General features: G+C 52.4%; 1 protein-coding gene across 1 annotated transcript in view; it reads left to right on the top strand.

Moving 5' to 3' along the window:
- Positions 1-25254, top strand: part of LOC149274586 (protocadherin-16-like) — a 38740-nt gene extending 13486 nt beyond the window's left edge. Inside the window, exons 3-20 of the mRNA XM_089505296.1 lie at positions 39-270; positions 1533-1769; positions 3404-4384; positions 5822-6006; positions 6240-6336; positions 8541-8698; positions 8788-9619; positions 10200-10439; positions 12776-13330; positions 16877-17086; positions 17394-18263; positions 19982-20095; positions 20356-20567; positions 20654-20808; positions 21307-21437; positions 21874-22160; positions 22291-22432; positions 22649-25254. Of these exons, the coding sequence (XP_089361422.1) occupies positions 39-270; positions 1533-1769; positions 3404-4384; positions 5822-6006; positions 6240-6336; positions 8541-8698; positions 8788-9619; positions 10200-10439; positions 12776-13330; positions 16877-17086; positions 17394-18263; positions 19982-20095; positions 20356-20567; positions 20654-20808; positions 21307-21437; positions 21874-22160; positions 22291-22432; positions 22649-25254 (8244 nt within the window). The remainder of the gene's footprint in view (positions 1-38; positions 271-1532; positions 1770-3403; positions 4385-5821; positions 6007-6239; positions 6337-8540; positions 8699-8787; positions 9620-10199; positions 10440-12775; positions 13331-16876; positions 17087-17393; positions 18264-19981; positions 20096-20355; positions 20568-20653; positions 20809-21306; positions 21438-21873; positions 22161-22290; positions 22433-22648) is intronic.
- Positions 25255-26095: the final 841 nt, after the last annotated feature.

The following is a 26095-nucleotide window of genomic DNA, read 5'->3' on the forward strand; positions in this document are numbered from 1 at the left end:
AGTGGAGTTCTGACATCACTCTCTCTTTCCTCCCTCAGGGTGGTCTGAGTAGCAGCTGCCTCGTTCGCGTTTCGCTGGAGGACGTTAATGACAACCGGCCGGTCTTCTACCCCGTGGAGTACGGGGCGAGCGTGAGTGCAACAAGTCCCCCGGGAACACCCATAGTGACTGTGAGCGCCCACGACAAAGACGAGGGGATCCATGGCACACTCACCTACCATATTGTGTCCGGAAACAACCCCCCACTCGTCCGCATCAAAGCAGACACAGGTCAGGATGGGGGCATTTACTACAGGTCGGGATGGGGGAGGGGCATTTACTACAGGTCACGATTGGGCCATTTACTACAGGTCAAGATGGGGGAGGGGAATTTACTACAGGTCAGCATTGGGGATTTACTACAGGTCGGGATGGGGGAGGGGCATGGGCGTAGGAGCCCCAAAAATCTGGGGGGGACAGCATTTTCCCCCATCAGATCCCCACTTTATCCCCATCTCTCACACTAGGAGTCACACTCCTATCATGCAAAGTCAGCCCGTACATGCTGGTACAGGGTGGCTGGAAGTGATGTGCAGACCCCCATACTGCTGGCAGCATCAATACACAAGGGGGGCAGCTAGCTAGGTTTCAGCATGTACTGGCTGACTTGGCATGATAGGAGTGTGATTGCTAACAGCAATCATAGTCCCATCATGCCTAGGTTCCAGCACTTACACATCCATGCTATCACACACAGACACACACTCATTCATATACTCATTCATTCAGATTCATTCCCTCAATCACGCATACTCATTCAAACACCCTCCCCACCCCCTTACCTGCATGCAGCTCCTCGATGCCGCTCACAGACTTCAGCAGGGGGCTCGGCCTCCCTCTGCGTTCTCTGGTACTGCACAGAGGAAGCAGGATGTGATGGGATGTCACGTGAACTCTGCTGGGTTCCGCTTCCTCTGTGCAGTACAGAAGACCCTCCCACAGGTAAGTAGCGGGGCTTGAGGTGCGGACCGTGTAAGATCTGTTGCCCTGGCTGCCGATCTTACGCGGGCCGCACCTCGAGGTCTCGCGGGCCGTATTTGCGGCGTTTCTATTGGGGGGGTTTTCTTCATTATCCATCCCCCCCACATGAGTTACTGGAGGGGATCTGCCCCCCCCGGTTCCTACGCCCATGGGGAGGGGCATTTACTACAGGTCAGGATTGGGGCATTTACTACAGGTCGGGATGGGGGAGGGGTATTTACTACAGGTCAGGATTGGGACATTTACTATGGGGGACGGGATGGGGGGGGGTCAGTGACCATTTATATCATAAACGTCGTTATTTCTAAATACAAAAGAAATCACCAATCAGAGTAAAATGGAGGCTTTTAACGGCCGAGAGGATCGTATTTAATGCGGGTTACAGGACATGGAGGTCCCTTCTTCAGGCCACCTGAGCAATTGAAGCTGAAGCTACACGGCGTATAAATGCGGTGAATGCTCTCTTTCTGTCGGCTGTCACTCCCCTAATGCACACTCTTTGTCTCTTTTAGGGACCCTGTTGGTGGCGCGCTCTCTCTCTTCGTGGGCGGGCTCTGTGCTGTATCTGGAGGTGGGATCTCAGGATGGGGGAGGAGTCAGGGCAGAAGTTAACGCCCGGGTCAATGTCAGCATTTTGGCCGGTTCTGCGCCCGTACCCACCTTTCTGCAGCTTCATTATGACATCACGGTACCAGAGGACACTCCCCCTGGGGCCAGCGTGGGAAGCGTATTGGCTACTAGTCCACCAGGTAACCCCATACTAATCCTTGATAGATTCATCTATCTGTCTGCCCCTGTAGGTGCCACATGGTATAACCCGGCAGATTCCATAGGCAGTATTCCCGCTATATGTCACAGGTATAGGCCGCAGTCCATTATATACATCCCTTAACCCCGTAACGTCTGAATCCTGTGCTCAGCGCGGGATGAAGGGGACCGGGGCCCGGAGCGGAACGTTTTATATAATTATTAGGTATAATGAGGTTTTTCATAAAGTATTTTATTGTCGGGAATTATCCCGGGAGCCCCTGGAATTTGCAGTGGGGTACATACAGGGGCAGATCCAGAGCCTGAACGCGGCAGGGGCACTCGCTCTAACATACACCCAGACACACACATCCAGACACACACACATACACCCAGACACACACACATACAACCAGACAAACATACACACACCCAGACACACACACATACACCCAGACAAACATACACACACCCACCCAGACAAACACATACACCCAGACACACACACACACCCAGACACACACACACACACACATACACCCAGACACACACACACATCCAGACACACACATACACCCAGACACACACACACCCAGACACACACACATACACCCAGACAAACATACACACACCCACCCAGACACACACACACATCCAGACACACACACATACACCCAGATACACACACACATCCAGACACACACACATACACCCAGACACACACACACCCAGACACACACACATACACCCAGACAAACATACACACACCCACCCACCCAGACAAACACATACACCCAGACACACACACACACCCAGACACACACACACATCCAGACACACACACATACACCCAGACACACACACGCCCAGACACACACACATACACCCAGACAAACATACACACACCCACCCAGACAAACACATACACCCAGACACACACACACACCCAGACACACACACACATCCAGACACACACCCAGACACACACACACATCCAGACACACACCCAGGCACACACACATACACCCAGACACACAGACACACACCCACCCAGACACACAGACACACCCAGACACACACACACGCACACCCATACACACACACACATATACCCAGACACACACCCAGACACACAAACATACACCCAGACCCAGACAAACATACACACACCCAGACACACACACACACACATCCAGACACACACACACACATCCAGACACACACACATCCATACACACACACATCCAGACACCCCCAGACACACACCCAGACACACACACACATCCAGACGCACACACACACACCCAGACACACACATACACCCAGACACACACACACCCAGACACACACACACCCAGACACACACATACACACAGACACCCAGACACACACACCCAGACACACATCACGACACACACCCATACGGAGGATCACCCGCTTCGACTGGTGGGAAGGAGACTTCTGTCATCTCGACCTTCTCTGCTTCCTGCCACCTAGTGGCACCCAGGTGCAATGTGCCCCTCTGTGCTACCTTCTGATTGGCCTATTCAAGAGACATGGGCCTGGGGCGTCGGCTCCATCATGTAAATCCGGCCCTCCATCTGTCCAATAAATGAGTGATTTTTTTCTTTTCTAGGGGTCCCTAGTCAGATTCTTTACTCTCTCTCCAACGGAGATCCTCGAGGCCTCCTCTCTGTTGACTCACGCTCAGGGGTCCTTTCCATTCGCAAGCCACTGGACCGGGAGCAAGATCCTGAGCTAGTCCTAGAGGTTCAGGCTCGTACCGGCTCGCCCCCAGCCTACACCAGAACCACAGTTACGGTGCGGGTAACCGACGTCAATGACAACCCTCCTACCTTCCCCTTCCCGTCCCACACTCTGCGACTCCAGGAGCCCCCCACCCCCGGCTCCGTCATATTCACGGCTCAGGCGATGGACCCGGACGACGGAGCCAATGGAGAAGTCCGTTATCAGCTGGATTCCAGTGGCCCCTTCGGCATTGACGGCTCCGGACAAATTCTCCTCACCGGGAGCTTGAGCCAGGACCGGTATGAGCTGCGAGTGTCGGCACTAGATGGTGGGACCCCCCAACTATCCTCTGTAATGGAAATCACCGTCCTGGTGATGGAGCAGGAGTCGGAGCCGGCATGCGGAGCCTCAGACTACCGCGTAGAGGTGCGGGAAGGCAGCCCACCGCTCAGTCGTCTCCTCCAGGTCCAGGCATTACCCACCGGCAGAGGAGAAAGTCCGGTGAGTTACCGGCTGCGTCCGGATGCCGACTCTGTCGGGTTTGGTGTTGAGCCGGAGACAGGTTGGCTGTACGTACGCGGAGCCCTGGACCGGGAGAGGCGGGAGGTTTATGTGCTGGCCGTTCTGGCGTCTGCTGGTTCCGGCACCCGAACTGCCACCTGCACCGTGAGGGTCCGAGTGACCGACGAAAACGACAACCCCCCCAGGCTCAGCGAGGAAAGGTACTTCTTCAGCGTGCGAGAGAACCGGCCGGGTGGAGAGTTTGTCGGGAAGGTCAGCGCCTCGGACAGAGATGCCGGGCAGAACGGCCGCGTCACCTACCGGCTCCCGACGCATGAGACCGACTTCCAGATCCACCACCACACCGGTGAGAGTGCCGAGACCCATACAGCCTGTAACTGCCCCCTTACCCCACACCGGTGAGAGTGCCGAGACCCATACAGCCCGTAACTGCCCCCTTACCCCACACCGGTGAGAGTGCCGAGACCCATACAGCCCGTAACTGCCCTCTTACCCCACACCGGTGAGAGTGCCGAGCCCCATACAGCCCGTAACTGCCCCCTTACCCCACACCGGTGAGAGTGCCGAGCCCCATACAGCCTGTAACTGCCCCCTTACTCCACACCGGTGAGAGTGCCGAGCCCCATACAGCCCGTAACTGCCCCCTTACCCCACACCGGTGAGAGTGCCGAGCCCCATACAGCCTGTAACTGCCCCCTTACCCCACACCGGTGAGAGTGCCCAGCCCCATACAGCCCGTAACTGCCCCCTTACCCCACACCGGTGAGAGTGCCGAGACCCATACAGCCCGTAACTGCCCCCTTACCCCACACCGGTGAGAGTGCCGAGCCCCATACAGCCCGTAACTGCCCCTTACCCCACACCGGTGAGAGTGCCGAGCCCCATACAGCCCGTAACTGCCCCTTACCCCACACCGGTGAGAGTGCCGAGCCCCATACAGCCTGTAACTGCCCCCTTACCCCACAACGGTGAGAGTGCCGAGCCCCATACAGCCTGTAACTGCCCCCTTACCCCACACCGGTGAGAGTGCCCAGCCCCATACAGCCCGTAACTGCCCCCTTACCCCACACCGGTGAGAGTGCCGAGCCCCATACAGCCTGTAACTGCCCCCTTACCCCACAACGGTGAGAGTGCCGAGCCCCATACAGCCTGTAACTGCCCCCTTACCCCACACCGGTGAGAGTGCCCAGCCCCATACAGCCTGTAACTGCCCCCTTACCCCACACCGGTGAGAGTGCCGAGCCCCATACAGCCTGTAACTGCCCCCTTACCCCACACCGGTGAGAGTGCCGAGCCCCATACAGCCCGTAACTGCCCCCTTACCCCACACCGGTGAGAGTGCCCAGCCCCATACAGCCTGTAACTGCCCCCTTACCCCACACCGGTGAGAGTGCCGAGCCCCATACAGCCCGTAACTGCCCCCTTACCCCACACCGGTGAGAGTGCCGAGCCCCATACAGCCCGTAACTGCCCCCTTACCCCACACCGGTGAGAGTGCCCAGCCCCATACAGCCCGTAACTGCCCCCTTACCCCACACCGGTGAAAGTGCCGAGACCCATACAGCCTGTAACTGCCCCCTTACCCCACACCGGTGAGAGTGCCGAGCCCCATACAGCCTGTAACTGCCCCCTTACCCCACACCGGTGAGAGTGCCGAGCCCCATACAGCCTGTAACTGCCCCTTTACCCCACACCGGTGAGAGTGCCGAGCCCCATACAGCCCGTAACTGCCCCTCTTTCTGCCTCCCGAACCCCCATATTACCCCTTGTATTTGTCTTACAGGAGAGCTCTCTGCGAGGAGGATTCTGGACCGGGAGCTTCAGGCCACCTACCAGCTCCTGGTGATCGCGCAGGACGGAGGAGCCCCCCCGCGCAGCGTGACGGGGACCATTCATGTTACAGTGCTGGATGAAAATGATAACGCGCCCGTGTTTGTGCCCAACTCTGCCCGGGAAATATCCCTGCAGGTATTTACCCCGCCACTGGGGGCAATAGCAACGCCGCGCTCTCTCGCCTCTAGTCACGTGACTTTTTATTCTATAATCATTTATATTCTGTAATTCTGGGAATAACATAAAATGATATATAATAAATATAATTATTCCTGAGACAGGGCCTGGGGGCCGCGAGGTGGAGCATCTAAGAGAGCTTAATGAGATCTCATTCGTGGGTTAAAGCCTCATCGTTCCTCTCTTTATAGGTAATGGAAGCAAAATCGTCTGGCGTGTTTGTGGCCTCGCTACACGCTAAGGACCCCGATGAAGGAGAGAACGGGACGGTGACATACAGCCTCGCAGGTGCCTGAGCTGGGAGGGGGAGATGAGAGAGCCTAGGGACAGTAGCAGCGCTCCGAGAGAGCGGAGGGGCAGGAGCAGCGCTCCGAGAGAGCCGAGGGGCAGGAGCAGCGCTCTGAGAGAGCAGAGGGGCAGGAGCAGCGCTCCGAGAGAGCAGAGGGGCAGGAGCAGCGCTCCGAGAGAGCCGAGGGGCAGGAGCAGCGCTCCGAGAGAGCAGAGGGACAGGAGCAGCGCTCCGAGAGAGCAGAGGGGCAGGGGCATCGCTCCGAGAGAGCAGAGGGACAGGAGCAGCGCTCCGAGAGAGCAGAGGGGCAGGGGCATCGCTCCGAGAGAGCAGAGGGCCAGGAGCAGCGCTCCGAGAGAGCAGAGGGGCAGGAGCAGCGCTCCGAGAGAGCAGAGGGACAGGAGCAGCGCTCCGAGAGAGCCGAGGGGCAGGAGCAGCGCTCCGAGAGAGCAGAGGGACAGGAGCAGCGCTCCGAGAGAGCAGAGGGGCAGGGGCATCGCTCCGAGAGAGCCGAGGGGCATGAGCAGCGCTCCGAGAGAGCAGAGGGACAGGAGCAGCGCTCCGAGAGAGCAGAGGGGCAGGGGCATCGCTCCGAGAGAGCAGAGGGGCAGGAGCAGCGCTCCGAGAGAGCCGAGGGGCAGGAGCAGCGCTCCGGGAGAGCAGGGGGTGGAACGTGGCTATGAACGGAAGGCTGCGGAAGATTATTTGGGGTAGATACTGGGGTGGGGGGTACACCATCTTGGTTAATTACTAACCTCACTAATTACTGTTCTCCACTCCCTGACTCCTCCCACCCTAACACCAGACTCCTCCCATATCTACCTCCCCTCGCTAATACATTTACACCTTTATAAATGCAATGTTATGCAATCTGACCTCTGCTTATAAGGTAGAGAGACTGCTCCCGGATTCATATGAGACGGTACAATCAGAGAGACAATCTCCACAGAGACCTCCCAGAGAGACTAAACAGTATCTAACGGACTGCGCACTAAAACAGTGTCTAACAGAACCCAATGAGAGACTGTCTGCTAAACAGAACCTAATGAGAGACTGCCCGCTAAACAGAACCCAATGAGAGACTGCCCGCTAAACAAACCCAATGAGAGACTGCCCGCTAAACAGAACCCAATGAGAGACTGCCCGCTAAATAGTATCTTAAAGAACCTTCAGAGAGACATCTACTTAACAGTGCCCCAGAGAGACCGTTCACTAAAACAGAGTGTAGCAGAACCTAAACAGAGAGACCGTTCACTAAAACAGAGTGTAGCAGAACCTAAACAGAGAGACCGTTCACTAAAACAGAGTGTAGCAGAACCTAAACAGAGAGACCGTTCACTAAAACAGAGTGTAGCAGAACCTAAACAGAGAGACCGTTCACTAAAACAGAGTGTAGCAGAACCTAAACAGAGAGACCGTTCACTAAAACAGAGTGTAGCAGAACCTAAACAGAGAGACCGTTCACTAAAACAGAGTGTAGCAGAACCTAAACAGAGAGACTGTTCACTAAAACAGAGTGTAGCAGAACCTAAACAGAGAGACTGTTCACTAAAACAGAGTGTAGCAGAACCTAAACAGAGAGACCGTTCACTAAAACAGAGTGTAGCAGAACCTAAACAGAGAGACCGTTCACTAAAACAGAGTGTAGCAGAACCTAAACAGAGAGACCGTTCACTAAAACAGAGTGTAGCAGAACCTAAACAGAGAGACCGTTCACTAAAACAGAGTGTAGCAGAACCTAAACAGAGAGACCGTTCACTAAAACAGAGTGTAGCAGAACCTAAACAGAGAGACCGTTCACTAAAACAGAGTGTAGCAGAACCTAAACAGAGAGACCGTTCACTAAAACAGAGTGTAGCAGAACCTAAACAGAGAGACCGTTCACTAAAACAGAGTGTAGCAGAACCTAAACAGAGAGACCGTTCACTAAAACAGAGTGTAGCAGAACCTAAACAGAGACTGCCCTCTAACCCGTATCTAAAAGAACAAGAAAATTGACAATAAACCCACCAGGAGACATCCGCGAAAACAGAGACCGTTCAGGATATCTGACAGCTCCTTATTACCAGACTCCAGGAGAGACACTTCCCCCCCGGGGTTCCTGTCCCGGGGAGGTCCTGCGCATGCCGCTCACCCAGCCTCCTCCCCTGAGTGCCCCTCCTCCCCGCCCCTCCACAATATAACCCTCCCTGCTCCTCCGCAGGTCCCTGGGCAGAAAGGTTCATTCTGCACCCAAACACGGGAGAGCTGCGCACCGCGGCAGCACTTCAGCACGCAGAGCGGGCGCTCTACACCATGACCGTCCAAGCCTCTGACCTAGGAACCCCTCCGAGGAGCTCGGAGACCACCATCCGTGTACAGGTATCCGGCGCACACGCGGAGCTTAGCGTGTACAAGTAATACCGCGTGTCGTACCATTTAGCACTGAGAATATATCCGCTGTTTTCTAGGTGGTTCCCGCCACACGTTACTCTCTGAAGCCTAACCCAAGCGTGCTGGTCCTGACTCCCGTGGAAGGGTTGCCGCCAGGATCTCTTTTGGGTACTGTTGCCCCCAAACACCCTTACAGCTCCGCAATGTACACCCTACTGGATGACCCCCATGGAGTGTTTATGGTAGACGGACGAACGGGTAACATCTTCCTGGTGAAGGAGCTGGATTTTGAGTCGCAGTCTCGATATTCTCTCCGTGTAAGCGTGGAAGAGTCACGCGACGTGTCTGGAGGATACGTGCCTCCTCGAGTGGTTCAGGTGGAGGTTGAAGTCCAGGACAGGAATGACCACACGCCCAAATTCCCAGAAGATCCCATTACATTAGTGGTTCCAGAAGATGCCCAAGTTGGCTCTTCTGTCTTCTCTTTTCAAGCCGTTGACCATGACGGTCCAGGACCCAACAGTCAGGTCCGGTATTCACTACTACGCCAGGATCCAGAGAACGCTTTTCATTTGGAGAAAGAGACAGGCGTATTGAGTGTAGCGCGTCCATTGGACCGCGAAGAAGTGTCCTCTTATCTTTTAGTGGTGGAGGCGTCAGACTGCGCTCTAAACGTCACTCAGCGCCGCTACACGTCTGTCACAGCCCGAGTCTTCCTCAGTGACCACAATGACCACACTCCACTGTTCATCTCATCCCCAACGCTATGGGTGCCTGAAAATGTGCCGGTGGGATCCACGGTTCTCTATTTGGTGGCCCAAGACCCGGATCTTGGGGAGAATGGCAGGGTTGGCTACCAGCTGATTGGAGGCAACGAGGAGGGAAGGTTTCAGGTGCACCCGAGCACAGGTAAGGCCAAGTGAGAGGATCAAGTGATCAACAGTGCCTTCTCGCTCTGCCTAGGGTCCAGCAGGTCCGGGCAATAATAACACTTACTGAGCGATAACGTGGCCATGGGAGCTCGTAAATATTCACCCAAAATACCCCAAGATGCCTTCAGGTGCGGAGAACCCAGTGCCGGTGTCTGACGGGTGCGGAGAACCCAGTGCCGGTGTCTGACAGAGGCCAACGCGCACCAGAGAGAGCGCAAAAGTTCCCTGCAAATAAAATGTTAACGCAATTAACGGCTTTTATGGGCTGTTAATGGAGGTCAGATGAGGTTTAACAGCCTCCACTGTCTCTCTCTATCCTCTCCTCCCCTCCACTGTCTCTCTATCCTCTCCTGGAGGAGGTGGTAGACCGACAACTGAATAAGTCTTTACAGCAGGAGAAACGGGCAACTAGACGGGGGCCGGATGTGGCCGATCTGCCGATGGAAAAGACTAATAATAGAGCAGAGAAGCCATGCATCGGAGAGGAGCCTGGCACTCTCAGCCTTTTACCCGCTTTAGTTTTAGTGACCTGATGTCTCTTATTGTTTGCCCCTCAGGTGCACTTTCCGTGGCCCGAGCGCTGGACCGCGAGGAGACCCCGGGGTATAATTTGACAGTTGTGGCCCTGGATCATGGCTCCCCGCGTCTCTCCAGCACCCAGACGCTCTCTGTCTCTCTCCTGGACGTCAACGATGAAACCCCCACGTTTGAGAGGGCAGAATACGACTGGAACGTTCAGGAGAACCAGCCGCCCGGAGTGACCGTCCTGAGAGTGCAGGCGACGGACCGGGATCTCGGTGAGACATGAGGGACGGGGTAGCAGTCAGGGGCAAAGGTGAAGAGGGTGTGAGGTTTGCACCTGGGGAATGGAGGGCAGCAGAGGACCTTTCCCTCCTCTACTCTCTGCCAATCCCTTTATTCTCAACCTTTCCTTCCCTCCACTGTCTCTCTATCCTCTCCTCCCCTGTCTCACTATCCTCTCCTCTCTCCACTGTCTCTCTATCCTCTACCTCCCTCCACTGTCTCTCTATCCTCTCCTCTCCTCCCCTCCCCTGTCTCTCTCTATCCTCTCCTCCCCTCCCCTGTCTCTCTATCCTCTACCTCCCCTCCACTGACTCTCTCTATCCTCTACCTCCCCTCCACTGTCTCTCTATCCTCTCCTCCCCTCCCCTGTCTCTCTATCCTCTACCTCCCTCCCCTGTCTCTCTATCCTCTACCTCCCTCCACTGTCTCTCTCTATCCTCTACCTCCCTCCACTGTCTCTCTCTATCCTCTACCTCCCTCCACTGTCTCTCTATCCTCTACCTCCCTCCCCTGTCTCTCTATCCTCTCCTCCCTCCCCTGTCTCTCTCTATCCTCTACCTCCCTCCCCTGTCTCTCTATCCTCTCCTCCCTCCCCTGTCTCTCTCTATCCTCTACCTCCCTCCACTGTCTCACTCTATCCTCTACCTCCCTCCACTGTCTCTCTATCCTCTCCTCCCCTCCCCTGTCTCTCTATCCTCTCCTCCCTCCACTGTCTCTCTCTATCCTCTACCTCCCTCCACTGACTCTCTCTATCCTCTCCCTCCCTCCACTGTCTCACTCTATCCTCTACCTCCCTCCACTGTCTCTCTATCCTCTCCTCCCCTCCCCTGTCTCTCTATCCTCTCCTCCCTCCACTGTCTCTCTCTATCCTCTACCTCCCTCCACTGTCTCTCTATCCTCTACCTCCCCTCCCCTGTCTCTCTATCCTCTCCTCCCTCCACTGTCTCTCTCTATCCTCTCCTCCCCTGTCTCTCTATCCTCTCCTCCCTCCCCTGTCTCTCTATCCTCTACCTCCCTCCACTGTCTCTCTCTATCCTCTACCTCCCTCCACTGTCTCTCTCTATCCTCTCCTCCCCTCCACTGTCTCTCTATCCTCTCCTCCCCTCCACTGTCTCTCTATCCTCTCCTCCCCTCCACTGTCTCTCTATCCTCTCCTCCCCTCCCCTGTCTCTCTATCCTCTCCTTCCCTCCACTGTCTCTCTATCCTCTCCTCCCCTCCACTGTCTCTCTATCCTCTCCTCCCCTCCACTGTCTCTCTATCCTCTCCTCCCCTCCACTGTCTCTCTATCCTCTCCTCCCCTCCACTGTCTCTCTATCATCCCCTCCACTGTCTCTGTATCCTCTCCTCCCCTCCACTGTCTCTCTATCATCCCCTCCACTGTCTCTCTATCCTCTCCTCCCCTCCACTGTCTCTCTATCCTCTCCTCCCCTCCACTGTCTCTCTATCCTCTCCTCCCCTCCACTGTCTCTCTATCATCCCCTCCACTGTCTCTGTATCCTCTCCTCCCCTCCACTGTCTCTCTATCATCCCCTCCACTGTCTCTCTATCCTCTCCTCCCCTCCACTGTCTCTCTATCCTCCCCTCCCTCCCGTCTCTCTATCCTCTCCTCCCCTCCCTGTCTCTCTATCCTCTCCTCCCTCCACTGTCTCTCTCTATCCTCTCCTCCCCTGTCTCTCTATCCTCTCCTCCCCTCCACTGTCTCTCTATCCTCTCCTCCCTCCCCTGTCTCTCTATCCTCTCCACCCTCCCCTGTCTCTCTATCCTCTACCTCCCTCCACTGTCTCTCTATCCTCTACCTCCCTCCACTGTCTCTCTATCCTCTACCTCCCCTCCCCTGTCTCTCTATCCTCTCCTCCCTCCACTGTCTCTCTCTATCCTCTCCTCCCCTGTCTCTCTATCCTCTACCTCCCTCCACTGTCTCTCTCTATCCTCTCCTCCCCTCCACTGTCTCTCTCTATCCTCTCCTCCCCTCCACTGTCTCTCTATCCTCTACCTCTCTCCACTGTCTCTCTCTATCCTCTACCTCCCTCCACTGTCTCTCTCTATCCTCTCCTCCCCTCCACTGTCTCTCTCTATCCTCTCCTCCCCTCCACTGTCTCTCTCTATCCTCTCCTCCCCTCCACTGTCTCTCTATCCTCTACCTCTCTCCACTGTCTCTCTATCCTCTCCTCCCCTCCCCTGTCTCTCTATCCTCTCCTCCCCTCCACTGTCTCTCTCTATCCTCTCCTCCCCTCCCCTGTCTCTCTATCCTCTCCTCCCCTCCACTGTCTCTCTATCCTCTCCTCCCCTCCATCTCCTCTCCTTCCTCTTATGCCGGTTTGTTTCTAGGCCCCAGCGGACGGATCACATACGGCGGGGTCACCGGCGATGAGTTTTCACTGGACTCAGAGACCGGCGTCCTCATCACAAAGCGCCCGTTGGACAGAGAGTTCAAGGAATCGTACATATTGACAGGTAACGTCAACTGCGACAACACGGTACCTTCATCACGCGTGCAGAACACGGTACCTTCATCACGCGTGCAGAACACGGTACCTTCATCACACACAGAACACGGTACCTTCATCACACACAGAACACGGTACCTTCATCACACACAGAACACGGCACCTTCATCACACACAGAACACGGTACCTTCATCACGCACAGAACACGGCACCTTCATCACGCACAGAACACGGTACCTTCATCACGCACAGAACATGGTACCTTCATCACGCACAGAACACGGCACCTTCATCACGCACAGAACACGGTACCTTCATCACACGCAGAACACAGTACCTTCATCACACGCAGAACACAGTACCTTCATCAAACACAGAACACAGCACCTTCATCACGCACAGAACACGGTACCTTCATCACGCGTGCAGAACACGGTACTTTCATCACACACAGAACACGGTACCTTCATCACGCACAGAACACGGCACCTTCATCACGCACAGAACACGGTACCTTCATCACGCACAGAACACGGCACCTTCATCACGCACAGAACACGGTACCTTCATCACACACAGAACACAGTACCTTCATCACACGCAGAACAGTATGATTTATCTGTTGGCGCTCTATGATTTATCTGCTAGCGCTCTATGATTTATCTGCTAGCGCTCTATGATTTATCTGTTAGCGCTCTGATTTATCTGTTGGCGCTCTATGATTTATCTGTTAGCGCTCTATGATTTATCTGTTATCGCTCTATGATTTATCTGTTAGCGCTCTATGATTTATCTGTCTGTTAGCGCGCTATGATTTATCTGCTGGCGCTCTATGATTTATCTGTTAGCGCTCTATGATTTATCTGCTGGCGCTCTATGATTTATCTGTTAGCGCTCTATGATTTATCTGTTAGCGCTCAATGATTTATCTGTTAGCGCTCTATGATTTATCTGTTAGCGCTCTATGATTTATCTGTTGGCGCTCTATGATTTATCTGTCTGTTAGCGCGCTATGATTTATCTGCTGGCGCTCTATGATTTATCTGTTGGCGCTCTATGATTTATCTGCTGGCGCTCTATGATTTATCTGTTAGCGCTCTATGATTTATCTGTTAGCGCTCAATGATTTATCTGTTAGCGCTCTATGATTTATCTGTTAGCGCTCTATGATTTATCTGTCTGTTAGCGCGCTATGATTTATCTGCTGGCGCTCTATGATTTATCTGTTAGCGCTCTATGATTTATCTGCTGGCGCTCTATGATTTATCTGTTAGCGCTCTATGATTTATCTGTTAGCGCTCAATGATTTATCTGTTAGCGCTCTATGATTTATCTGTTAGCGCTCTATGATTTATCTGTTGGCGCTCTATGATTTATCTGTTAGCGCTCTATGATTTATCTGTTAGCGCTCTATGATTTATCTGCTGGCGCTCTATGATTTATCTGTTAGCGCTCTATGATTTATCTGTTAGCGCTCTATGATTTATCTGTCTGTTAGCGCGCTATGATTTATCTGCTGGCGCTCTATGATTTATCTGTTAGCGCTCTATGATTTATCTGCTGGCGCTCTATGATTTATCTGTTAGCGCTCTATGATTTATCTGTTAGCGCTCAATGATTTATCTGTTAGCGCTCTATGATTTATCTGTTGGCGCTCTATGATTTATCTGTTAGCGCTCAATGATTTATCTGTTAGCGCTCTATGATTTATCTGTTAGCGCTCTATGATTTATCTGTTGGCGCTCTATGATTTATCTGTTAGCGCTCTATGATTTATCTGTCTGTTAGCGCTCTATGATTTATCTGTTAGCGCTCTATGATTTATCTGTTAGCGCTCTGATTTATCTGTTGGCGCTCTATGATTTATCTGTTGGCGCTCTATGATTTATCTGTTGGCGCTCTATGATTTATCTGTTAGCGCTCTATGATTTATCTGCTGGCGCTCTATGATTTATCTGTTAGCGCTCTATGATTTATCTGTCTGTTAGCGCGCTATGATTTATCTGCTGGCGCTCTATGATTTATCTGTTAGCGCTCTATGATTTATCTGCTGGCGCTCTATGATTTATCTGTTGGCGCTCTATGATTTATCTGTTAGCGCTCAATGATTTATCTGTTAGCGCTCTATGATTTATCTGTTAGCGCTCTATGATTTATCTGTTGGCGCTCTATGATTTATCTGTCTGTTAGCGCGCTATGATTTATCTGCTGGCGCTCTATGATTTATCTGTTAGCGCTCTATGATTTATCTGCTGGCGCTCTATGATTTATCTGTTGGCGCTCTATGATTTATCTGTTAGCGCTCAATGATTTATCTGTTAGCGCTCTATGATTTATCTGTTAGCGCTCTATGATTTATCTGTTGGCGCTCTATGATTTATCTGTTAGCGCTCTATGATTTATCTGTCTGTTAGCGCTCTATGATTTATCTGTTAGCACTCTATGATTTATCTGTTAGCGCTCTGATTTATCTGTTGGCGCTCTATGATTTATCTGTTGGCGCTCTATGATTTATCTGTTGGCGCTCTATGATTTTTCTGTTGGCGCTCTATGATTTATCTGTTAGCGCTCTATGATTTATCTGTTAGCGCTCTGATTTATCTGTTGGCGCTCTATGATTTATCTGTTGGCGCTCTATGATTTATCTGTTGGCGCTCTATGATTTATCTGTTGGCGCTCTATGATTTATCTGTTGGCGCTCTATGATTTATCTGTTAGCGCTCTATGATTTATCTGTTAGCGCTCTGATTTATCTGTTAGCGCTCTATGATTTATCTGTTAGCGCTCTATGATTTATCTGTTAGCGCTCTGATTTATCTGTTGGCGCTCTATGATTTATCTGTTGGCGCTCTATGATTTATCTGTTGGCGCTCTATGATTTATCTGTTAGCGCTCTATGATTTATCTGCTGGCGCTCTATGATTTATCTGTTAGCGCTCTATGATTTATCTGTCTGTTAGCGCGCTATGATTTATCTGCTGGCGCTCTATGATTTATCTGTTAGCGCTCTATGATTTATCTGCTGGCGCTCTATGATTTATCTGTTGGCGCTCTATGATTTATCTGTTAGCGCTCAATGATTTATCTGTTAGCGCTCTATGATTTATCTGTTAGCGCTCTATGATTTATCTGTTGGCGCTCTATGATTTATCTGTCTGTTAGCGCGCTATGATTTATCTGCTGGCGCTCTATGATTTATCTGTTAGCGCTCTATGATTTATCTGCTGGCGCTCTATGATTTATCTGTTGGCGCTCTATGATTTATCTGTTAGCGCTCAATGATTTATCTGTTAGCGCTCTATGATTTATCTGTTAGCGCTCTATGATTTATCTGTTGGCGCTCTATGATTTATCTGTTAGCGCTCTATGATTTATCTGTCTGTTAGCGCTCTATGATTTATCTGTTAGCACTCTATGATTTATCTGTTAGCGCTCTGATTTATCTGTTGGCGCTCTATGATTTATCTGTTGGCGCTCTATGATTTATCTGTTGGCGCTCTATGATTTTTCTGTTGGCGCTCTATGATTTATCTGTTAGCGCTCTATGATTTATCTGTTAGCGCTCTGATTTATCTGTTGGCGCTCTATGATTTATCTGTTGGCGCTCTATGATTTATCTGTTGGCGCTCTATGATTTATCTGTTGGCGCTCTATGATTTATCTGTTGGCGCTCTATGATTTATCTGTTAGCGCTCTATGATTTATCTGTTAGCGCTCTGATTTATCTGTTGGCGCTCTATGATTTATCTGTTGGCGCTCTATGATTTATCTGTTGGCGCTCTGATTTATCTGTTGGCGCTCTATGATTTATCTGTTGGCGCTCTATGATTTATCTGTTGGCGCTCTATGATTTATCTGTTAGCGCTGTGTGATTCTTCTTTGTTTTGTTTGGCTTTTCAGTTTTTAATTTTAATTGGTTAGAATGAAACGATTATATTGTTGTCATAGTAACGCACTGTTTCTACCCCTTCTGCCCCACAGTGTATGCCCGAGACGGGGGCTCTCCACCCAGGGTGTCGGAAGTGAAGGTTAGAGTGAACGTGGGTGATGAGAACGATCACACTCCAACGTTTGAGAGCGAGACGGTGTCCCTGGAGGTCCCTGAAAATCAGGAGCCTTTAACCCTGTGTGTGCTGAGTGCCTGGGACCCAGACAGGGGGGAGAATGGGAGGCTGGAGTACAGCGTGATCGGTGAGTGTAACGTGTCTCTAGTGCGTATGATTCCGTCATACCTCGTTGTAGAACGTAGGATGCCGGCTTCTCGTAGAAGCAGCCAAATATGCCCCAGAGAATGCACCGGGGGCAGAACAGATACCCCAGCAGGCTGTAACTTATATGAAAAAGAGGGGGAGACTGAAGCCGGATCCAGGGGTAACACCAGAGATCAGGACACAATACGGGCAATAAGAGGAATTCTGTCCGATCTTATGGTTTCTCCATGACCCGGGGTAGACAGGGCGTTTATCATTTCCTTCAACCAGCTTTACTTTCCTTCCAGATGGTGATCCTTCAGGCGACTTCTCCCTGGATCCCTCATTGGGGACGCTCTCCACATCTCGCCCTTTGGATAGAGAATCGGTCTCCGGCTACCGCCTGGTGGTGCTGGTCCACGATGCCGGGAGTCCCCCGCTCAGCGCCACTGCGACCGTCTCGGTGACCGTGCTGGACCTGAATGACAACACTGCAGGCTTCTCTGCCCCCTCTTTCAGTGCCGAGGTCCCTGAGGATGCCCCTCTGGGAAGTTCAGTCCTGCAGCTAACTGCCCTTGACCCTGACGATGGCCCCAATGGTCAGACGACATTCCATCTGTCGAATGGCACACAGGGGGCTTTCCACGTCGACCCCCTCACCGGACTCATAACAACGGCCACGCAGCTTGACCGTGAGCGGAAAGCCACCTATGCGTTTGTAGCCTGGGTCCTGGATTCAGACCCCTTAGGGCCGCGTAGCTCGGAGGCCACGATCACTGTAACAATACGGGATGTGAATGATAACGTCCCCGCGTTTTCCAGAAGCCCCTTTTACGTTAACCTCTCTCTCAACACTCCCGCCAAGCGCACGTTAGCGGCCATGAGGGCCGAGGACAAAGACGCCGGAGCCAGCGCATCCATCTTATATCGCTTGGCGCCTGCCTCTGCTAAGGGGGGCTTTTCCGTGGACCCTTACACTGGGGAGGTGCGTCTGCTGGAGTCCTTGCAGGGGATGAGCCCTAAAGAACGAACCATCTTTGTACTGGCTTCTGATCTGGGGGAACCTCCGCTCTCCTCCACTGCTGTGTTGGTTATAAACCTGCGCGAGGAGGTAACACAAGGGCCACGATTTGCACGGGAATCCAGTGAGATCAGCGTGCCGGAGAACAGTCCACAAGGTATTGGCCAACTGTATGAAACCTTAAACATTTCATGGCATTATATATATATATTATATATTATTTATCATATTAGCCCAGGAGAAAATGGAGTGTTTCCTCAAACTCCATATGTTTTTTGGAGGTCCTTTTTCACATGGAATGGCTCAGTGATTGTGTTGTGCGTGGTACCATGTTTTTTGGGAGTCTGGGAGAGTGGTCTGTGTGGAGAGCTGCCGCCGGTGGCGCGTCTCTTCCTGTTGTAGGGTGAGGAGTTGGTGAGGGATGGAAGTCTGTTCATAGTTACATAGTTTGGAAGTGCTGCAGGTGGAAGTCTGTTCCTGACCAGGACTTATATTATTAGGGGCTGTGCCAGGGCTGCCTCATCATTGTCTCTAAGTATCTGTTCTTCACAGATAACAGGATGTAAGTCCGTATTTATAGAACGTGGTAGTCTGGTGGTACTCCGGTGAGGATGAAGTAGACTGGTGGTACTCTGGGGAGGATGAAGCAGACTGGTGGTACTCTGGTGAGGATGAAGTAGACTGGCGGTACTCTGGTGAGGACGATGTAGACTGGTGGTACTCTGGGGAGGATGAAGTAGACTGGCGGTACTCTGGTGAGGACGATGTAGACTGGAGGTACTCTGGTGAGGATGAAGTAGACTGGCGGTACTCTGGTGAGGACGATGTAGACTGGAGGTACTCTGGTGAGGATGAAGTAGACTGGCGGTACTCTGGTGAGGACGATGTAGACTGGCGGTACTCTGGTGAGGACGATGTAGACTGGCGGTACTCTGGGGAGGATGAAGTAGACTGGCGGTACTCTGGTGAGGACGATGTAGACTGGAGGTACTCTGGTGAGGATGAAGTAGACTGGCGGTACTCTGGTGAGGACGATGTAGACTGGTGGTACTCTGGGGAGGATGAAGTAGACTGGCGGTACTCTGGTGAGGACGAAGTAGACTGGCGGTACTCTGGGGAGGACGAAGTAGACTGGAGGTACTCTGGTGAGGATGAAGTAGACTGGCGGTACTCTGGGGAGGATGAAGTAGACTGGAGGTACTCTGGGGAGGATGAAGTAGACTGGCGGTACTCTGGTGGGGATGAAGTAGACTGGAGGGACTCTGGTGAGGATGAAGTAGACTGGAGGTACTCTGGGGAGGATGAAGTAGACTGGAGGTACTCTGGGGAGGATGAAGTAGACTGGAGGTACTCTGGGGAGGATGAAGTAGACTGGTGGTACTCTGGTGGGGATGAAGTAGACTGGTGGTACTCTGGTGAGGATGAAGTAGACTGGAGGTACTCTGGTGAGGATGAAGTAGACTGGAGGTACTCTGGTGAGGATGAAGTAGACTGGAGATACTCTGGTGAGGATGAAGTAGACTGGAGATACTCTGGTGAGGATGAAGTAGACTGGAGGTACTCTGGTGAGGATGAAATAGACTGGTGGTACTCTGGTGGGGATGAAGTAGACTGGTGGTACTCTGGTGGGGATGAAGTAGACTGGAGGTACTCTGGTGAGGATGAAGTAGACTGGAGGTACTCTGGTGAGGATGAAGTAGACTGGAGATACTCTGGTGAGGGTGAAGTAGACTGGCGGTACTCTGGTTCTGTCACGTCATGTAGTTTTCTTGCAATGTTCTGATTTCTTATTTACCCAGCATGCCTTTTCTCTGAATTCCATTCCGCAATCCTCCGTCAGACGGTCTCACTGTCAGACTCTTGTCCCCGTGGCAGGTTACGTGGTGGGCAGTATGAAGGCCTCACACACCGGTGGCTCTTCTGGGAAGATCAGTTACAGCTTTCTGAGCGGCAACGAAAATGGAGCATTCAGCATCAACCCCAATACAGGTACCCAAAAAACACCGTGACCCCACCCTTACCCCCTGACATGAATGCGATACAGCAATCCCCCCAGGAATGAATATACCTGGTGCTCACACCGGATACCACGAGCAATGCCGGTGAGATACGATTAATACTTACTGGCTTCATTCCGAGAGCGAGGCCTGAGAGCACGTTGAGTCCCGCCGGGCCCTATGTGAATACGAGGGGTCTCCATGTGGTACTGGAGGCCAGCTCGTCTTATTGGCTTATATCTCCCCCTGCAGGTCAGATCGCGGTACAGCAGCCCGCTTTACTGGACTATGAGACCAATCCACGCCATAGGCTGGTAATTCAAGCCGAGACTCCCCAACACTACAGCTTTACCACCCTCACTGTCGTCTTGCAAGATGTCAATGACAACGCACCGCGCTTCCAGCTCCCGCTCTACACAGCCCACATACGGGAAGCACAGGCTGACGGAAGCCACGTCATTCAGGTAATCACTACAGGCATCCAACGTAGCGCCAAGGAGAGGGATCTCAAAGCAGCCACGTCGTAATATTCAGTCATTACGTCCTCCAGGTTATCGCCGAGGATCCAGACCTGGGTCTGAATGGTCAGGTGACCTACGCATTCGACCAATCGCATCCCATGAAGAATCTATTCCACATCGATTCTCAGACAGGAGTGATCACAACAGCAGCCATCTTAGACCGGGAGATCTGGTCCCAGGCACGGTAGGTACAATACTCAGCAAGGTGCTGGGACCAGCTGGGGCTTAAGGTGATCGGTGTGGGGGGCTGGGAAACGCTGGGATTGGGGGTGCTGGGAAGTGCTAGGATTTGGGGGGCTGGGAAATGCTAGGATTTGAGGTGGTAGGATTTAGGGGACTGGGAAGCGCTGGGATTTGGGGGCTGGGAAGGGCTGGATTTGGGGTGCTAGGATTTGCTAGGATTTGGGGTGCTGAGATTTGGGGGGATGGGAAGTGCTAGGATTTGGGGTGCTGAGATTTGGGGGGATGGGAAGGGCTGGATTTGGGGGCTGGGATTTGGGGTGCAGGGAAGTGCTAGGATTTGGGGGCTGGGAAGGGATGGGATTTGGGGGGCTGGGAAGTGCTAGGATTTGGGGTGCTGGGAAGTGCTGGATTTGGGGGGCTGGGAAGTCATATAGGGATTTATACCCACAATCTGTTAACCTGAGGAGGATTCCTGAAGTATTATTGATTCTGGTTTCAGGCTGATAGTTAAAGCCACAGATCGGGGCTCCCCGCCACTCACCGGCTCTGCCACACTCACCGTGGTGGTAATGGACGTGAATGACAACAGCCCAACCATCCCTCTTCAGTTAGAGCTCAGCATACGCGAAGGTGTGTCCACTAACAGGGACGTCAGCTCTCCAAAGACACATACAGACACCAACATCATCGAGACACATACAGACACTATCGAGACACATAGAGACACCATCGAGACACATAGAGACACCATCGAGACACCAACACCATCGAGATCACCAACAGACACCATCGAGATCACCAACAGACACCATCGAGATCACCGACAGACACCATCGAGACCCCGACACCATCGAGACCCCGACACCATCGAGACCCCGACACCATCGAGACACATACAGACTCCATTGAGACACCGACACCATCGAGATCACCAACACTATTGAGACACCAACACTATCGAGACACATACAGACGCTAACGTTAGCGAGAGGCAGACACTAACGTTAGCAAGAGGCCTGTCTTTTCTCCACTAAAGGCCCGTCCTCCGGTTACTGTGTTCTTGCAGATGCTCTGATTGGTTCAGAAGTGGCCCAGGTGACCGGGAACGATGTGGACTCGGGCCCGGCGCTTTCGTACACGCTGTCCGTGGACGGCTCCTCGAGAGGCGCGTTCACCATCTTGCGATACGGGGGAAACATCTGGCTGAGTGAAGCCCTGGATTACGAGAAACGTTCCTCATACACGCTGAGCGTGCAGAGCTCCGACGGCACGCACCACACTCACGCCAACCTCATACTGACGCTGCAAGACGTCAACGACAACTCCCCCGAGTTCTCGCAGAGCCTGTACCAGGTATATACGGAATACTCCGCATCTGTATAATGGATAATGCGCTATAGAGATATATTATATATATAACCGGCAGCGGCGATCAGAGGGGGGCAGAGCGAACGTTATTGTGACGCGGACTTCTCTTCTTTAGGTAACAGTGATGGAGCACACTCCGGCCGGCTCCCCGCTCGTCACCATCACTGCCACCGACCGAGATTCGGGAGACAACGGGAGAATCACCTACAGAGTGCTGTCCTCAAGGAGCCGCGCCATCCACATCCACCCCGACAACGGTAATGGCATCGCCTTCTCAACTCAGCCACGTCCTTTTGCTTGGGAATTATTTTCTTGTAGAGGTTCAGTGGCCGTGACTTAAAACGAGAGTCTTTACAAGTCATCGAGTTTGTGAAATTTTCCGTTTGGGTAAATAATAAATCTACTTACCTGCCTCTCACTCCTCTTCCTCTCTCTCTCTCTCTCTCTCTCTCTCTCTCTCTCTCTCTCTCCAGGGACCCTTTTCACCATGCAGAATATGGAGCTGGATCCAAAGTGGCCCCTGGTGGATGTATTGGTGGAGGCGCGTGACCACGGCTCACCCAGTCTCGCTTCCGTAGTCACTGTACAGATCTTGGTGATGGACGTTAATGACCATTCCCCCACGTTTCCACAGTCGGAGTATAGCGCCTCGGTGCCCGAGGACCTCCCTGTAGGCAGCACCATCCTCATCGTGGAGGCCAGTGACGCAGACCTGAACGAGGAGAACTCAGGGCTCGATTACACTATCCTGAGCGGGAACGTTGGCAACGCCTTTCAGATACAGAGCGGGATGCGTTTTTGGAATGGACGTTTCCAGCGCATTGGCTCCATCATCTTGACTGATTCTTTGGATTTTGAAGCCACTTCTTTGTATAACTTGACACTGGGTGCTACTGACCGAGGCGTGCCACAAATGAGCCACTCTGTGCCCGTGCTTATTACCATCCTCGACGTTAATGATAACCCGCCGGTTTTTCCACGACCAGAGTACAGCGCTCTTCTGAGTGAAGCTGCTCCCGTCGGCTCGGAGGTGTTGCGAGTGCTGGCACAGGACTCTGACTCGGGTAACAATGGCGTGGTGCACTACAGCATCACATCCGGAGACGAGAGTCATCTCTTCCAGATCAATGAGGCCACAGGCGCCATAAAGCTTGCCCATCAGCTTGACAGGGAGAGGCAAGCTCTGCATGCCCTGGTGGTCCTGGCATTTGATGGTCAGGGGGGTTCAGCCAACTTTGCTCTTGTCCCAGTGACTGTAGAAGTCCGCGACATCAATGACAATAAGCCATACTTCCCAGTTCACATCCTAACCACGAGCATCCGGGAGAACCAGCCAGCCAACACGCTGCTAACTATCATTCATGCTATAGACCTGGACACGGGAGTGTTTGGCCAGCTGCAGTATGCCGTTCTGGATCTTCCAGGAAAAGAACCTGGGTTTCTAACAGGAAAAGATGCCTTCTTGGTGAATAGGACATCTGGGGAATTACATTCTAGACAAAGTTTTGATTATGAACGGAGCAAGGCTTTCAATTTGGTGGTCAGAGCTACAGATGCTGGCAATTTCTCGGCCACGGTCACAGTGCAAGTTCTCGTGACCGGAGAGGATGAATACGACCCGGTGTTTCTAGCCCCGTACTTCAGTTTTGAGGTGCCAGAGGGAGCCATCAAAGGCCAGAGCATTGGTCGTGTGCAGGCAACTGATGAAGACGAAGGGACCGATGGAGTAGTTCTATATTCGTTTTCTAAGCCATCACCATACTTTGGCATCAATGAAACTACAGGTCACGTCTATCTGAAAGTAGACAGCCAGAGACATCGCTCTGGCCGGTCTAAGAGAGAGACAAGAGAAATCACCATGGATGTTCATGCACACAGTCCCCTGCCTTCGTCACGCGTTTCTGTGGCTCAAATGACCGTGGACATTACACATACATCATTTGGGCTGGCCCCTGACCTGAACCTGTTGCTTGTGGTGTCTGTGGCATCTTCATTGGCAGTGGTGGTAGTCCTGGCAGTTGTTGCCATTGTGCTAGTTGTCTGCAGGTCTCGAGATGTACATAAAAAACGCCAGGAGACCGATGCTCAACTGGACACTTTGCAAGGAAGCACGTTACAGAGAATGGGACATGATAAGTCGGCACTGTCTGATAACGAACGAATCTACCACCAAACGCTTCCGGGGTACTCTTTGGAGTCTTCAGCAGGGGATAGTGCTTACACCAGAGGAGGCTCTCTGGACCCATCGCATTCCAGTGGCCGGGGGTCTGCAGAAGCCGCAGAGGATGATGAAATCCGCATGATCAACGAGTACCCACGAGTGGCAAGCATCACATCATCGATGCAAGAGCATATCTCTGCCCGTGGCCCGGACTCAGGCATCCAGCAGGACGCTGACCAGCTTTCTGATATCTCCTGTGACCCATCCATGGACAGCGGACAATGGTTCAAAAGCAAGAAGGGATCTGGCCAGTCTCAGTTATATCGAGATGACGGTGGGGGAGGAGGAGCATTCATGGGAGTGGGCTGCGGACTTAATATGCCACAGACCAAGGACTACTCTTTCCCCGAAGATGGCAAGCCATCTGTTGAGGGTTCTTTGACAGCCATTGTGGCCAGTGATGAGGAGTTACGAGGCAGCTACAACTGGGATTACCTGCTAAACTGGTGTCCTCAATTTCAGCCGTTGGCCAGCGTCTTCATGGAGATTGCACGGCTCAAAGATGAATCTGCACTTAGAAGACCCTTCCAGCCCAAACCCAAAGCAATACCCCAACCCCGCATTGATCCTCCCCCTCTTATTACTTCAGTGGCACATCCAGGGGCTAAAACTGTGCCCCCCAAGCCAGCTGTGGCCAGAACCTTCCCTAATTTTTCCTCTCTCCGTCGTTCCCCAATTACTCACGAAGCCTCCCTTTCATCGTCTGCTATACCACCCAGTTTCTCTCCGTCCCTCTCACCACTGGCTGCCCGGTCACCTGTTGTCTCACCTTTTGGCATCTCTCAGGGCCCTTCAGCATCTACCCTCAGCACAGAGAACAGCCTGGATCCTGCCGGCGATGGGGAGCTGAGGATCTAAAGAGGCAGAGCTGATTTCACCAAATCAGTGAAAAGAAATAACGCTGAAACCTTCTGTTTCTGGAGACGCCGCCTGGTTTATCTGAATACATAGTGTTTCGGTAGGGAAGTAAAGACTTCTCACACGCCAACAACACAGGGCGTCTCACGAAGCGTCTCCTTCGGCATCTTCCATTATTTGCCCCTCTGCTCACCAGGGGTCGGAAGCCCCTCGTGCCAGTGAAATGGATGGGATTCTGAACTTTTCTGCACCTCCATCTATCTCGATCAGTACGGCAGCACTGCTGTCCAAACCCCACTGACCACAAACCTTGACCAAAATCTGGCAGCTAGACAGCAATACTCAGGGGCCGCACCTCAGGCAGGTCCTGCACACCAGCAACCCTACCGTGTACAAAAGGGCTGTCAATGGGCTACATATCAAAGATCATGTGACCTAAACAGGAAGTGTGTTCTGGAACAGGAAGTGCAACACGCCAGTGAAAATATGGGGATGTCCATAAAAATAGGTGACGGAAAGTATGTGTATACAGTCATCAGCTGTGTTAACACTATACAGAACATATAGTAACCAATTCTGTTATTTATACCTCATTTACACGTCCAACAACAAAGCAATTCCCCATCAACGCGCCAACTACTCCAAGGGCGGCCGGGGGGCGGTGGGGAGAGGAGATCCCTGCGGGGCATATAAAGACGATTCTGGGTAAAACGCAGTCATTGGGTGTTATCAGGCACTAGGCCTGCCTAGCGGATATTTTACCGGCGGGCCGGTGAAAATAAATCTTCAGATGAATAATAACCCCAAGAAAGTGGAAAGATGAATTTGGAGAAGCTCCCCT

Source organism: Sceloporus occidentalis, unplaced genomic scaffold, assembly GCF_023333645.1.
Source record: "Sceloporus occidentalis isolate IW3139 unplaced genomic scaffold, rSceOcc1.0.p SCAF_322, whole genome shotgun sequence".
Lineage (NCBI taxonomy): Eukaryota > Metazoa > Chordata > Lepidosauria > Squamata > Phrynosomatidae > Sceloporus > Sceloporus occidentalis.